General features: G+C 39.2%; 1 protein-coding gene across 4 annotated transcripts in view; it reads left to right on the forward strand.

The window, feature by feature from the left end:
- Positions 1 to 9,085, forward strand: part of DFC (DHFS-FPGS homolog C) — a 130,870-nt gene extending 121,785 nt beyond the window's left edge. For 2 of the 4 annotated variants that reach the window (XM_088971567.1, XM_088971566.1), the window contains exons 16-17: positions 8,393 to 8,589; positions 8,722 to 9,085. In XM_088971567.1, the coding sequence (XP_088827693.1) occupies positions 8,393 to 8,589; positions 8,722 to 8,781 (257 nt within the window). In that variant the 3' untranslated portion in view covers positions 8,782 to 9,085. The remainder of the gene's footprint in view (positions 1 to 8,392; positions 8,590 to 8,721) is intronic. The other 2 variants (XM_088971569.1, XM_088971568.1) reach the window with 1 other exon arrangement.
- The last annotated feature ends 4,459 nt before the right edge of the window (positions 9,086 to 13,544 follow it).

Genomic DNA, 13,544 nt, shown 5'->3' on the forward strand with positions numbered 1-13,544 from the left:
GACTTATACAAGTATACTGAATGAGGACAAGCAATAGCAGAGTTCAGCCGACCACAAGAAGACAATATACTGAGTTCAGCCTTCAAGAAGTAATCAAAAACTCCTAGGCACTGTGCACTGAGCCGAAGTACCTTTTCAAAGTTGTGCACTCAACCAAGAAGAGTAAATACCAATTGGTATTGCTGAACAGGCCTTTTCACAAACACAGTGTGGGCAATAGAGACAACCCCACTGTCAAGGAAGAGAAAAGACCCCAAAAACAGTTCGTACAACCCCCTAAAACAGCCAAAATATGAGTAACAATACACAGCCTTGTTACAAGGATGTTTTGGTAGGTTTTAATAGTCCAAGAAGAAGAGAAAAACAGCCCAAAAATTTCTGGGTTAAACCAGATTTAATGCAGTTGAAGGTAGTACAGAACAGCTAGGATTTCAGACACTTCAACAGTCCAAACACAGTCAAAGATAATACAGAACAACCAGAAAAAACTGAGCACAACTTACAGTTCGAGCTTCAACAGTCCAAACACAGTTGAGCTTCAAAATAAAACAACTAGAAAACTAAGCACAACTTACAGTTCGAACTCCAACAGTCCAAACACAGTCGAGCTTCAAAACAGAACCGAGCTGTTCCTCTTTTCCTCTTTCTTTCTCTGATTCTTCCTGGCCACCGAACCACTTCTCCAAGAGATTCTAGTCTTGGGCTCGTCCAATGACCTCCAAGAATCAGGTAGTACGTGACTAAGCTTCCAGCCCTAGGATATTCAAGTTCAGATAAGCTCTGATACCATGAAGAAAACTGAAGAGAGGAGAGCTTGAGAGTTCAGCAATGAGGGTTTGAGAATGAGAGTTTCGAACCTTCACTCTCTCAGCACCCTAACACTCTTTTATTAAGATATATTTGAATAATTACAAGGAGGCCCTTAGTTGAGCAAGAATTTACAAAGAACTTAATATAGATAGGATGGGCCCAGAATAAGGCCCATTACAGAAAAGAAACATAAATAACAAGAAAGAATAAACAACCTATGGGTCATTCGGCCCATCTTCTCTACAATAAGTTTGTGATACAAGCCAAGGAAAAGGTTGATTGGAGGAAGGTAGCTGACTTACTGGAAACCAGGTTGAAGCTGAAGAGTGTCTTCATAGTAACCCCCTTCGATAACTGTAAAGCCCTCCTAGATCCAATAGAGAATGAATTGGAAATATCAGCTATCAATGTTCAGGCTGATTTCGAATCATTCGCAATCTTTAAATGGAATCCAACATCCAACTCCAAGGATTTATTTGTCGAAGATGGTGTGGTGGTACGTGTAATAGGCTTGCCATTTCATCTATGGAAAAAAGTAGTAGAATCTATAGCAGTATTGTGTGGAGGAATCTTGAAAGGAGCTTTTTGGGGCGGTCTTTATTCAATAACAATCCTGCTAAATGGTGTGAAGCCAGAAGACATTCCACGAACAATAGAGGTACGAACAAAGGGGACTTTTGTCTCTGTGTGGCTAGCATCCTCCATTGAAGCAGGGTTGTGGAAGGAGGCTCGTATGGTAGGAGGGGAGGAGGAAGAAGAAGCATTACATGGACTTGTGAGATTGGTTAATTCAAATGGAAGGAATGTTTCACTAAAAAGGGTCAACAAATTCTGGGAAGCCAAAAAGCTTTGGGGCAAATGGAAGGTCAAACCTGTAGAAAGCAAGAAAAGGCTATGACAAATGGCAGATCTTTTGCGCAGGTGGTGTCAGGGGAAATAGACAAAAATTTACCAGTGTCTAAAGGGAGAGGGTTGAACCAGCAACCTCAGACAGGGAGGGTTACTAGTTCGACCATTAAAACAGGAGGGCGTGATTTGTTAAGAAGTCACGTGGGAGGAAAAGACTTAGAAAATGGGCCCAGTCGAGTGGATCCCTTTTCTGGTGGGCCGGAGAAGGCAATGCAAGTAAAGGCTTTAAAGTTGGATTCTTATATTACATGTTTTGAGCCCAAGGCCCATTACAAGTCAGATGGGCCAAGGGACCTTTTAATTAAGCAGGTGACTGGGAGGAGGGATGAGTTGATAGACGAGATTAAGCGTCTATCTTCTTCTACCCCGAATCCCTCCTTTCGGTCAAACAGTATAGGCGCAAAATCTCAAGACTCTCAGTCTTGAGGCTCTCTACAGTGGGTCCCATCCAACCTGGTGAACCGTTTCTCACCAGATAGGCGCAACCTGAGATACCTGAAGCCTAGTGATTTGAATAGAATAGGGTTTGAAGATTGTCTAAGTGAACAAAACAGCAGTGACGATTCTGATAGAGGCGAAACTTTAAGTTTGGGAAGTCTATCTTTGAAAAGCAACAATGATTTACTTGAAATAGAAAGTTTGCATACAGAGTTGTTGTTTTTAGAGGAAGAGATTGAAGAGGCAGGTGGCGGGAAGACTAGAAATGGTGAAGAAAATGGTCCTAAAGCTGTGAAAACTCCTCTTCCCTTCGTCGAGGGAGCTGACCCTGAGTCTAATGAATTACAGGATGTTGGTGGAGAGGGACAAGAATCGGCCGTGAGGATGGATGTGGGTATTCCAGTGTCGGAAACACAGAGAAAGGTTTTCCAAGTGGGTAGGTCGTCAGGAAGTGATTCTAGTCCTACCCCCGTCCTATCAGGTATGGGTGTCAATTCTTTTTTAGGTACTAGCTTGTCTGCTATGCCTGTAATAGATATTCTAGCTTCCCATCTAGGAGGTTCTGATGCAAGAGAGAGGATGATAGTGGAAGGAGGAGAGAGGGTGATGGAAGGAAGTAGTAAGGGGGAGGCGGACAGAATTTGGTAGTTGATCTATTCAATGATGGAGGAACTAAAAAAAAGGAAGGATTCTTAGAGAGATGCGGTAGCCAAAATGAGTGAGCAGGGTAAAATTCTTCCTCAGACATTGGCTGGAAAGGATGGAGAAAAGAAAAAGGATGATTGTTGTATTAGGAAAGGGGAAAAAAGGAACAAAGAAGAAAAAAAATATCTGAAGTGGAAAGGCTAATCTCAGACATTGAGGGGATTTAGAATTCAGTGGTAGAGGGGATAGGAGGAGAGGGGATAGGAGGAAGGGCCTAAAATGAGGAGATTATTGCCTTTTCATGGGTTTTTTTGCTATTTTGTCTCAATGAAAATTATTAGCTAGAATGTAAAAGGGTTAGGGAGTGCAAGAAAGAGAAGGGTGATCAAAGACCTACTCCAAAGGGAAAAAACCCGATATTGTGTTGTTACAAGAATCCAAAATGATGGAATTAGATGGGAGATGGGTGAGGAGTTTTTGGAGGTCTAGGGGTTTAGGTTGGAGCTCGTCTCCTTCTTGGGGAGCCTCGGGGGGGATCATAACACTGTGGAGGGAGGATGTGGTGGAAGTAGTGGAAGAATTGATAGGTACATTCTTAGTTTTCGTTAAGTGTAAGAATGTAGAGAATGGGTGTATATGGGTCTTAACCAATGTTTATGGCTCTAATTCCTATAGAGAGAGGAATGAGATGTGGGAGGAACTATATGCAATCAAGGGGCTATGGGATGGCCCTTGGTGCCTGGGTGGGGATTTTAATGTCATTAGATTCTCTGGTGAAACCAGTAATCCCCAACAGGTAATTACAACAAGCATGAGGAAATTTAATGGTTTTATTGAAGAATGTTAACTGAAGGAAATACCTCTACTGCAAGCCAGTTACACTTGGTCCCACCTTCAGGAAACCCCTTTGTGTTCGAAGTTGGACAGGTTCTTATTTAACCTTGCCTGGGAGAATAGTTTGGAAAACTTGGTTGCTAGAGTGTTACCCAGGGTCACCTCCGATCACTGTCCTATCCAGATAGGTACTGAGTTTTTTCCTGTAGGACCCAAACCTTTTAGATTCGAAAATATGTGGCTTACCCATCCAGATTTTGTGAAAAAAGTGAAGGAATGGTGGGGGGAGGAGGAGAGGGGGGTAAGATGGAAGGGGATCAAGTTTCATAAGAAATTAAAAAGGTTGAGAGCCAAAATAAAAGAGTGGAATAGATATAATTTTGGTAGAAGTGAGGAGCAAAAATTGTGTCTAATCTCTCAAATAGAAAACTTGGATGTAAAGGAATCTCAAAATGGGTTGACCGAGGAGGACAAAATGTTAAGGAGACAATTGAAAAAGGATTTGGAAGAGGTGTTACTAAGGGAAGAAATCAGTTGGAGACAAAAATCTAGACACAAGTGGATTAAGGAGGGCGATGGGAACACTAGATTTTTCCCTGATTTGGCAAATGGGAGACGAAGAAAGAATCTTGTGACCAAGCTAAAGATAGGAGAGGAGGTGATTACCAACCAGGATGACATAGCCAGAAAATTTGTGGACCACTTAAAATCGATTTATAGAAGACCTTTGAGTGAGAGAGCAGTAGTGGAAGGGGTGGAATGGCCAAGAATTGATGACGGAGTGGCAAGGTGGCTGAAAAGGGATTTCGAGGAAGAAGAGATTAAGAAAGTTGTCTTTCTAATGGATAGATCCAAGGCTCCAGGTCCAGATGGCTTTACAATGGGATTTTATCAAAACTGTTGGGAGGTGTTGAAAAAGGATTTAGTTGAAGTCTTTAAGGAATTTGCAGACAATCACATTATATGCCCTGGAATTAATGCCACTTTTTTTTTGCCTTGATACCTAAGAAGAATGATGCCAACCACCCAAAAGATTATAGGCCTATTAGTCTGGTGACAAGCATCTATAAAATTTAGCTAAAATGCTCTCGTTGAGGATCAAAACAGTCCTCCCTTTTATCATTAGTGAAACCCAGGGGGCTTTCATTCAAGGGCGACAAATAACAAATCAGATCTTAATTACGAATGAGTGTGTGGAGGAAATGAAAAGGTCTAGTAAGAGGTTTCATTTGTAAATTGGATCATGAAAAGGCCTATGATTTGGTGGACTGGAAGTTTCTATTAGAGGTTATGTGAAATTGTGGATTTGGGGACAAGTGGTGTAGTTGGATTTTTGGGTGTATCAGTACTTGGCACTACTCTATTCTGGTAAATGGTATGGTGAGGGACTTTTTTCCAGCTTGCAGGGGTGTCAGTCAAGGGGATCCACTCTCACTCTTCCTTTTTACCTTAGTAGCTGATGTGATTAGTAGGATCATTACTAAGGTTGACAGTGAAGATGCCATTAGAAGTTGGAGAATAGGGAGACACCAAGTCCTCGTCACCCACCTTCAGTTTGTAGATGAACTAATGATCTTGAAGGAGGTTTTAGCGAAAAGGTAGCAAACCTAAAGGAGCTAATCAAAGGATTTGAAAGTATTTCTAATTTGAGAATAAATTTGGAAAAGAGTTGCATAGCGGGTATAAATTTGGAGGTAGGGGAGGTTGAGGCTATTGCGGAGTGTCTTGAGTGTTCCACCTCTACTTGGCCTATGTCATATTTAGGGCTTCCTTTAGGGGCAAATCCTAGGGAGAGTAGATTTTGGACCCTAGTGATAGAAAAGCTTGAGAAGAGATTAGCCTCATGGAAGAGGAATTATGTCTCTTTAGGAGGGAGAATTACCCTAATAAGAGCTACCTTGGCTAACTTACCTACCTATTTTTTGTCTATTTTTAGGATACCAGTTAGGGAAGCTAGGAAACTGGAGAAGTTGATGAGAGATTTCTTATGGGAGCCGGGACAAGAAAAAAATGATCACTTGGTTAATCGGGAAATTGTGTGTAGAAGTAAAGAAGAGGAGGGTTTGGGACTTGGGAGGGTAACTAGAAAAAATCAAGCTCCGTTAGGGAAACCGTTGTGGCGATGGCCATTGGAAAGAGAGAGATTGTGGCATGAGGTGGTAGGAAGCATTCATGAGAGGTCAGAAAATGGATGGGATGCTGGTGTATCAAGGCAAGCTAACCTAGTAGCACCTTGGAAGGCCATTCACAACACCCTTCCTCAATTCCTCAATTTTATCAGGTATTATGTTTGTTCTGGCAACACTATTCATTTTTGGGAGGATATTTGGGTAGGAGACACACCTTTAAAGGATTTGTTCCCTTCTCTATTTTTTGCTTCTTTGTACAAAAAAGAGGTGGTCTCAAAATTTGTCTCACCTTTGGGAACACCCTTAGATCCTACTTGGGATTTTGGGTTTCGTAGAGGACTTAGGGATGATGAAATTGAATCTCTTTTTGTATTGCTTGGTTGTCTTAATCAAGTTTGTTTGGATCCTTCCAAGCCAGATAAGAGGGTATGGACTCCTAGACCCAATGGAACCTTCACTTGTGCTTCTTTCTTCAAGTCCATCTCTCAACTTTCTACTCACCAACCCTTTCTGTCAAAAGAAATTTGGTGTAGGCCAGTTCCCCAAAAAATTATGGCGTTTTGTTGGGAAGTATTCCATGGGAAAGTAAGCACTCTAGATAACCTACAAAAGAGAAGACCTTTCCTCTGTATTTCTCCTAATTGGTGTATCCTCTGTAGAGCTCACAGTGAGGATTGTTACCACCTATTAATATCTTGTCCCTTTTCTACAAACCTTTGGATTGGCTACTTTCATTGTTTGGGAGTAGTTGGAGTCTACCAACAGAAGTTCACATGCTCTTCAACCATTCTACCTTTTATTGGCCTACAACAATAGGGAGAATTATGTGGAGACGTGCTCGTGCTGCCTTGATTTGGACTCTTTGGGAAGAAAGGAATATTAGAATTTTTCAGGAAAAGGAAAGGAGCAGTTAGGAATTGAAAGACCGTGTGTTAAATAGGGCAATACATTGGCTGAAAACCTTGGAAATCTTTCATCAATTCTCCTTTAATGACCTTTGGAGAAATTGGTCAGCAGTAGCGAGGTGTTCATCTCTAAAGGACAAATCAATTACAAGCTGGTCTCCTCCATCCAAAGGCTCACTAAAGTTGAACTTTGATGGAAGTAGCATGGGTAATCCAGGATTATCCGGAATTAGGGGTGCTTTGAGAAATGAGAAGGGAGAGATTTTGTTGCTCTACTCAGGTCCCTTGGGAATTGGGGACTCCATCAGGGCAGAACTTTTAGCTGTTGTACAAGGGGTGCAATTTGCAAACCAGCTGGGGGTACAACACCTAACAATCGAGGGGGATTCCAAAGTGGTGGTGGGTTGGTTGAAAAATCCTAAAGTGGCTATGTGGCGTTACAAGAATGAAATGAAGAAATTTAGTTGGTTGACAAGGAATATGTTGGTCACTGTACAGTGGGTGGGGAGATCAGCAAATACGTTGTCAAATGTGTTAGCTAAGCAAGGGGTAAATAGGGAAGAATTGTTTTGGGCTCAGTTGTGATTATTGCTTTTCTTTCCTAGTTTACTTGTAAGATTCAAGGAGGGGCTGCAGCTCGTGCCTCTCCCTGGGATTTTGTATGAACTCACTCTAAATTTATTAGAGAAAAGGTCATCACAAGGGAAGTGTGTACTCCTTATGTTGGGTCTGAAGATCAACTTGCAGACATCTTTACAAAAGGATTACACCACTCACAGCATCATGATTTACGTGACAAGTTGGGCATGATTGACATCTATGTCCCAACTTGAGGGGGAGTGTTAAAAGGCTGTTAATTCTCCAAGTATAGTACCGCAGGGGTACTATTGTAATTTTCTCCTTTTATTTTTTATATCTTGTCGTCCTAGTATATATACCAAAAGCTGGCACCGCCAGCAAGACTTTTTGACTCTTAGATCTCTCTTCTCTCTCCTCTCTCTTCTCTCTTCCTCTCTTCTCTCCTGCATAACGGTTTCAATTAAGTATTTGTGAAGATGTAAGACATGATTTTTCTTGTGGTTCTGAGGATAATTTGCAGTTGGATTGCATTGAGGAGTCAGGTTGCCTCCCAACCTTTGTCCATTAAGACATGATTGGGTTTGCTGATATGGATATTGTATGGGGAGTGTAGAGGAAGAGAAGCAGTTGAGTTAGGTAAGGTGGCAGGAGTGCCTAATGGGAAGGAGATGTAGTAATATTTGACAGAATCAATATTCATGGGGGAGGAGGAGATGGAAACCTCATCTTAGTCAAAAGGAGCCAAGACAGACACAGGGAAAAGTCAAAAGGGAAGAGGGGGAACATTCCATCAAGGAATAGAAGATAGTTAAAATTGAGTGCTGAGTTGGATCTTGAAACCAGTAGAATCTAGGTTCTTTTTGAATTAATTGAGCTAGATAAAGTGAAGGGGTTGGACTTAAAAAAGATAGTGAGGTGGTGTGCTCAGATTGATTCTGATAGGAGTTTTAAGCATATAGTTCCCTTTTTGTTTTCTTTGGTTTTTTCTTCCTCACTTATGCTTTTCCACAACTTCTATACTCGTATTCTATTGTTCCCACAGTAACTAATTCAGAAAAAAGGAAAAAGTTCGGGTTTTTTAATTTGAGATTTTGCATGTTGATCTAATTGCTCCATAATTTTTTCTTTCTATTTCCTAATCAGATTCTGGATTGGGTGAAAACTCCAAGATAGATAACCCCGAGGCCTTGCCACTAGATGGATTCCTTTCTGGAGATTATTCTAAGAAATGCAATCCTGCAGATAAGCAATTTACTTTCAGTACAGTGATTCCTTCATTACCATTGACAATAAAATGGTTAAGGGACTCTGTCAAGGAAAACCCTTCCATCAGAATTCAGGTAAAGTAACTTGGAAGTTTAGTTGCATGTAGTTGGATATTTGTACTATGCATTTATGCAGATGTTCTTTATTCATTTCTGTAATAACTTGTGGTTCATGAGGGGTTATATGTGCTTCTTGTGGATATGCAGGTCCTTGTTACAGGATCCCTTCACTTGATAGGAGATGTAATGAAGCTTTTGAGGAGGTGATCATAGTTAAAAGGTTGAAGACTTGAAGCGACTTAAAATTAGTCTCAGCAAATTCCAACTTACAACATGGTTAAAAGTATCATCCTAGCTTCATTCGGAACAAATAAAGATTTTGTAGTTTTAACATTTTTTGTATGTAATTTAATGATGTTGTATCATTAGAACACAATTAAACCACAGCTTTCATCTTATCCTCATGTCGCTCATCAATTTAGTATTTGGGAATTGATTGAATAAATTGTGGACATATTGCAGTAGTTGCACTTAACATGGTTCTGAATCAGTATTGGGTCATTGTATCAAATGGTTTTCCTGGCTCCCAACATTGGGACTTCTGTAAACCGCGGATTAATTTGTGAACCATTTGATATAACTAAAGTTACTGTGGTTGCAGCCTAAAACTCTGGTAGTTTGTGATGTAGGTGGTGAATGGTGATCAAGACATACAGCTTGATTTCCTGTCCTGAAAGCTACAAAAGTTAGCCCTTCTGATAAAAGAATGAGCGCTGAAAATTTGATAAATAAATGGAGGGTTAAAAAAGGATATTGAGGAAGAGAATGTAGAGTAGATCACAGAACAAAATAGTCAGGGTTCAGGGGATACGCTAGTATTACTGTTTATACCGTGAGATGCTTAGAAAAGAACAAAATGGTTCGTCAGCACCATCCTCACATCTTGGGATGCTGAGGAATGTTGTGTTTGTTTCAAAGAGGCTAAAAATGGTAGGGATGCAATTTGGGCTGGGTTAGTCTGAACTCAACATGGGATGAAGGTTGGGTTAGGGTCAAGGGTTGAGGCCCTGTTTGTTTGCAGGTAAATATGCATGGGATAAGCAATGTGCCCCACAGTAAAGTTACCTTACTTTTGTAGGTAAAAACTTAATCATCTCTTGGGTAGGTAAGTAATTTTCTCAGTTGGGAGAAATTTTTACAAAACATGATGGAACTATTTTACCCATTTTAATAGTTATTTTTGTGGGTAAAAATGTCATTTTATTACCTAGGAATCCTAAAAATCAAAAGAACATGGGTAAGTGCACTTACACGGTGAGAAACATTTATCTGGGTAAATGCACTTACCCAAGTAAGTTGCATTGTTGGAAACAAACAAGGCCTGAAAAGTATGATTCCAATATAAACTTTGGACTGGGTTAGGGTCAAGGTTCAAAGGATTGATATATATAGATTTTAAGAAACCTGTCAATAACAAGGTTCTAAATATCGACACAGGTTGATACACATTGGTACATTTTTTAAGTTTTATTTTTTTTCGAAACCGGTTAAGAGGGGATGGTTTAAGGCTCAGGTACCCTCTGACCGGTGGCTGACCCAATACAACCCCTAGAAGGGTGTATCGGTAAGCCATCGGCACGATACGGGGTTAATACATATCGGCACGATACAGGGCTGATATGTATCGGCCGATAAAGAGCCAATACGTATCGATACTTTGAACCTTGGTCAATAGTAAATAATAGGTGAGAAATAAGATGGTATGTTTGGTTGCTACGACAGGAGTGGAAAACGAAGTATCTTCACTGAATATTCTATTTCCCATGCGTTTGATTCCAGTGAAACAATGGAATGAGAAAGAAATGAAGTGGGACGTGGGGTCACACACTCACACCAATTCAGTCCTACCCCATTGAGGATAACAAGTTTGACCGCAATTGAAGCTACAGGCCAACAGCAAGGTTAATCTTGAATCCGATTGTAGACCAAAGTTCCCTCTTTTCTTGGTCTCTTGAACTGCTAAAAGAATAACTTGTTAAATATGATGGTTCTTGTTATGTCTCACCAATTCAAGTGAGAGAACTGGGTTTGGAGTAGGAAAAAAGATTGCTCCGGCCTCGGACTTATGTACTGCTAAAATAATAAGTCGTTTATCTTGTCATATACACTGTATTGTTCCTGCCTTGGTCTCCTGCAATCTCCTAAAATACTGCATCAAACTTGGTGTTTCAGTGGAACCCCAAACAATGGAGATGCAATACTTCTCATTGCAAATGGCTCTTGCCCCTTGATAAAGATTGAAGTAAAAAAATTGCACCCTCCCCTTTAGAAGAAAAGGCTACTGGTCTAAAAAAACAGTTAAAGTTTAGTTGTTAATGGTTTTTGTTCCTTCTTGAAGAAAAGGTTAGGGTTTGTTGCAATCTTTTTTTCTCTCTTTGGTTTACACCGTTTTTCCCTCTTGGATTGGATGGATAAATCTTGTTATTTTTTGCTTTTTTGTTGTTTAAATTTGAAGAAATAATGAAATAGGAGTCTAATTGGAGCCAAACTCTCCATTTGAAAGTTCCACACGCACAAACCGGGGACTGGGATGCTGTGTAGCTGACATGCAATAATATGATCATCTCTCATTAACTAACTCCATTAATTCTCTCTTCTCTCAATTAATTCTCTCTTCTCTTCTCTCCGTTAATTCTCTCCTAATAACTAACTCCATTAATTCTCTCTTCTCTCAATTACTCCAATAAATTACTTAAAAATTATTTACTCTTTTTGTTTTTAATTTCTTTTTTCTTTTCTTCCTTTTCATTTGATTCTCTTTCCTCTCCTCATTAATATCCAAAAGCAATTTTCTTAGGGATGATCATTTCAGTACTTGGGCCCGGGTCTGCATCAGGCCCACAAATTTCAAGGCCTATGTGGGCGCAGTCCAACCTGTAAACAAACAACAATTTGAAAATTAGTTAATAAAAATATCATAAATAGTTGGATCTAAAAATAATGAGAGAGAATTCTAAGACATAGATTCCACCCCTTCCATCATTAATCTATTTTAGCATATTACATACATACATACATACATAAAATGATAATTTTTTATTGGAGTAAAACTTTAGTTGGATTGGATGGGGTTAAAATCATAGCTAATCCGATTATTAATTGGATGCAAGTTCTAACATCCAAATATAGGACAATCAGATTTGGAGTCAAATCGGCTATTGGGGTTTTGGAGTCCATTAATAGCCCTAGCAAGTAAGGCCCAAACTAACCCCTAAGCTCAACCTGGAAGCTATAACATATATATATATATATATATATATGTTAGTTAATAAATTTTATGTTAATATATAGATAAAAAAAGTTTAATTTATAAAAAGTTCATAGTTATAATTAACATAGGCAAGCCTGTCCCTATCCCAAATCCATACAAATATTATTACGCTTGGGGTGTGGACCAGGTTGGGCTAGACAACCTAAAAATTGTTAATGAACTATCAAAATCAAGCCCAAGATCTTTTATGTTTTTCCTTCATTAGGCTACACAATGGGAGTAACCCATCCCCCACAGCTCCTTTGGGTTAAATATAAATAATTTTTATCCAAAAATAATGCAAGCATGGATTGTGCTCAGTTTGGTTCTATCTAATTAAGAATGTCAAATTTCTATTATTACGGTGCAACTTAGGGGGGTAGCTCAGGTTGAGGATCAATCAAACCCTAACTCAAAATATTAAACTTGGAGCTTGGGCTTAAATTAATTTAATTATGACTATAGCCTAACTTTATATATTTACTAATATTTAAGTATTTAAAATATTTAAGTAATTAACAGTAATTTATTATATTTTTGTTAAAATCATTAGTATAATTAATCTAAATTACTAAATTACTAAATAATTTTTGTAATACTAAAATAAAGATTGATATTTTAAACAACATTGCATTTCTTCCTTATAATAATTATCAGTTTCCATTGTTTCACTTTTCGTTCACAAATCCTATGCATCGAACGGAGTCCTTGCTAATTTATTATAGAGTTATACATTTAAATGGAATCTTAGAAAAAATCAGATCAAACAACATCAAATTCGCAAATATATATTTGATGCCTTAGCTTTGAAACTTGAACCTGCTAAATTCTTGCCTAAAATCCAGTTTCAACTAGTGGTTCGGCATCTAAGGGGTGTGTTCAGTAGTGTGATCTCTTGGAGGTTTCAACCACTGGACTCCCCGTGGTGTGGTTGAAAGTTGAAACCACATGGTCTGAACCACACCACATCCCATGAGGCATTCTGTTACATTCTTATGTGGTACGCTTCCAAACTGAAAATAAAAAATTAGTGTTTGGACCACACCACAATGAGTAAAATTGTAGATATGATGTCATCAACAATCCACTGTTTTGTGGTTGAATCCATAAGATTTCACAGTGAACAGGAATTTTCAATGGATAAAATTATACAATATCTTGTATGCTATATATATGCATAAAGAAGAAAAAAGGGAAAAGATACAGGTATTAACTTTATTGACACTGTATAGTATATAAATATAGGGATAGATAGATAGATAAATAGATGCCAATGGTCGTATAAAAAGACACCACAATCCTCCAATATCTGTAACTTTCTTTGAGACCAATTGATCCACGGAAGTTATACGCTACCCAAAACCCACCCAAATGGATTGACACCTGGAAAGATTGGGTAGTAGTGGGACCAACCAAATTGTAAAGGAGATATAACAAAGTTCATCAAGGCCAGTTGGTTAGGCAACAAAAATGCCTTTGCCTCTTTGGCCAAGTATCCCCTTTAACAGCCTAATTTTCCACCCAAAGCCAAAAAGCAAGTGACCCCTCAGATGACCTGCTTTTCGTTTAGAGTCCCCTTAGTTTTTTCTCAAAGTAGCCGTTGTACCGCCCCTCCAAACAAAGCGAAATTATTTAAAAAATACAAAAACCATCTCCACAAGCATTCCGTGTTCTCATGTTTCTGTACTTTCCGTCCCCAACTCTATAAACGCAGCTCGGA

The sequence above is a fragment of the Nelumbo lutea genome, chromosome 2 (assembly GCF_056320005.1).
Source record: "Nelumbo lutea isolate HS-2025 chromosome 2, American lotus-T2T, whole genome shotgun sequence".
NCBI lineage: Eukaryota > Viridiplantae > Streptophyta > Magnoliopsida > Proteales > Nelumbonaceae > Nelumbo > Nelumbo lutea.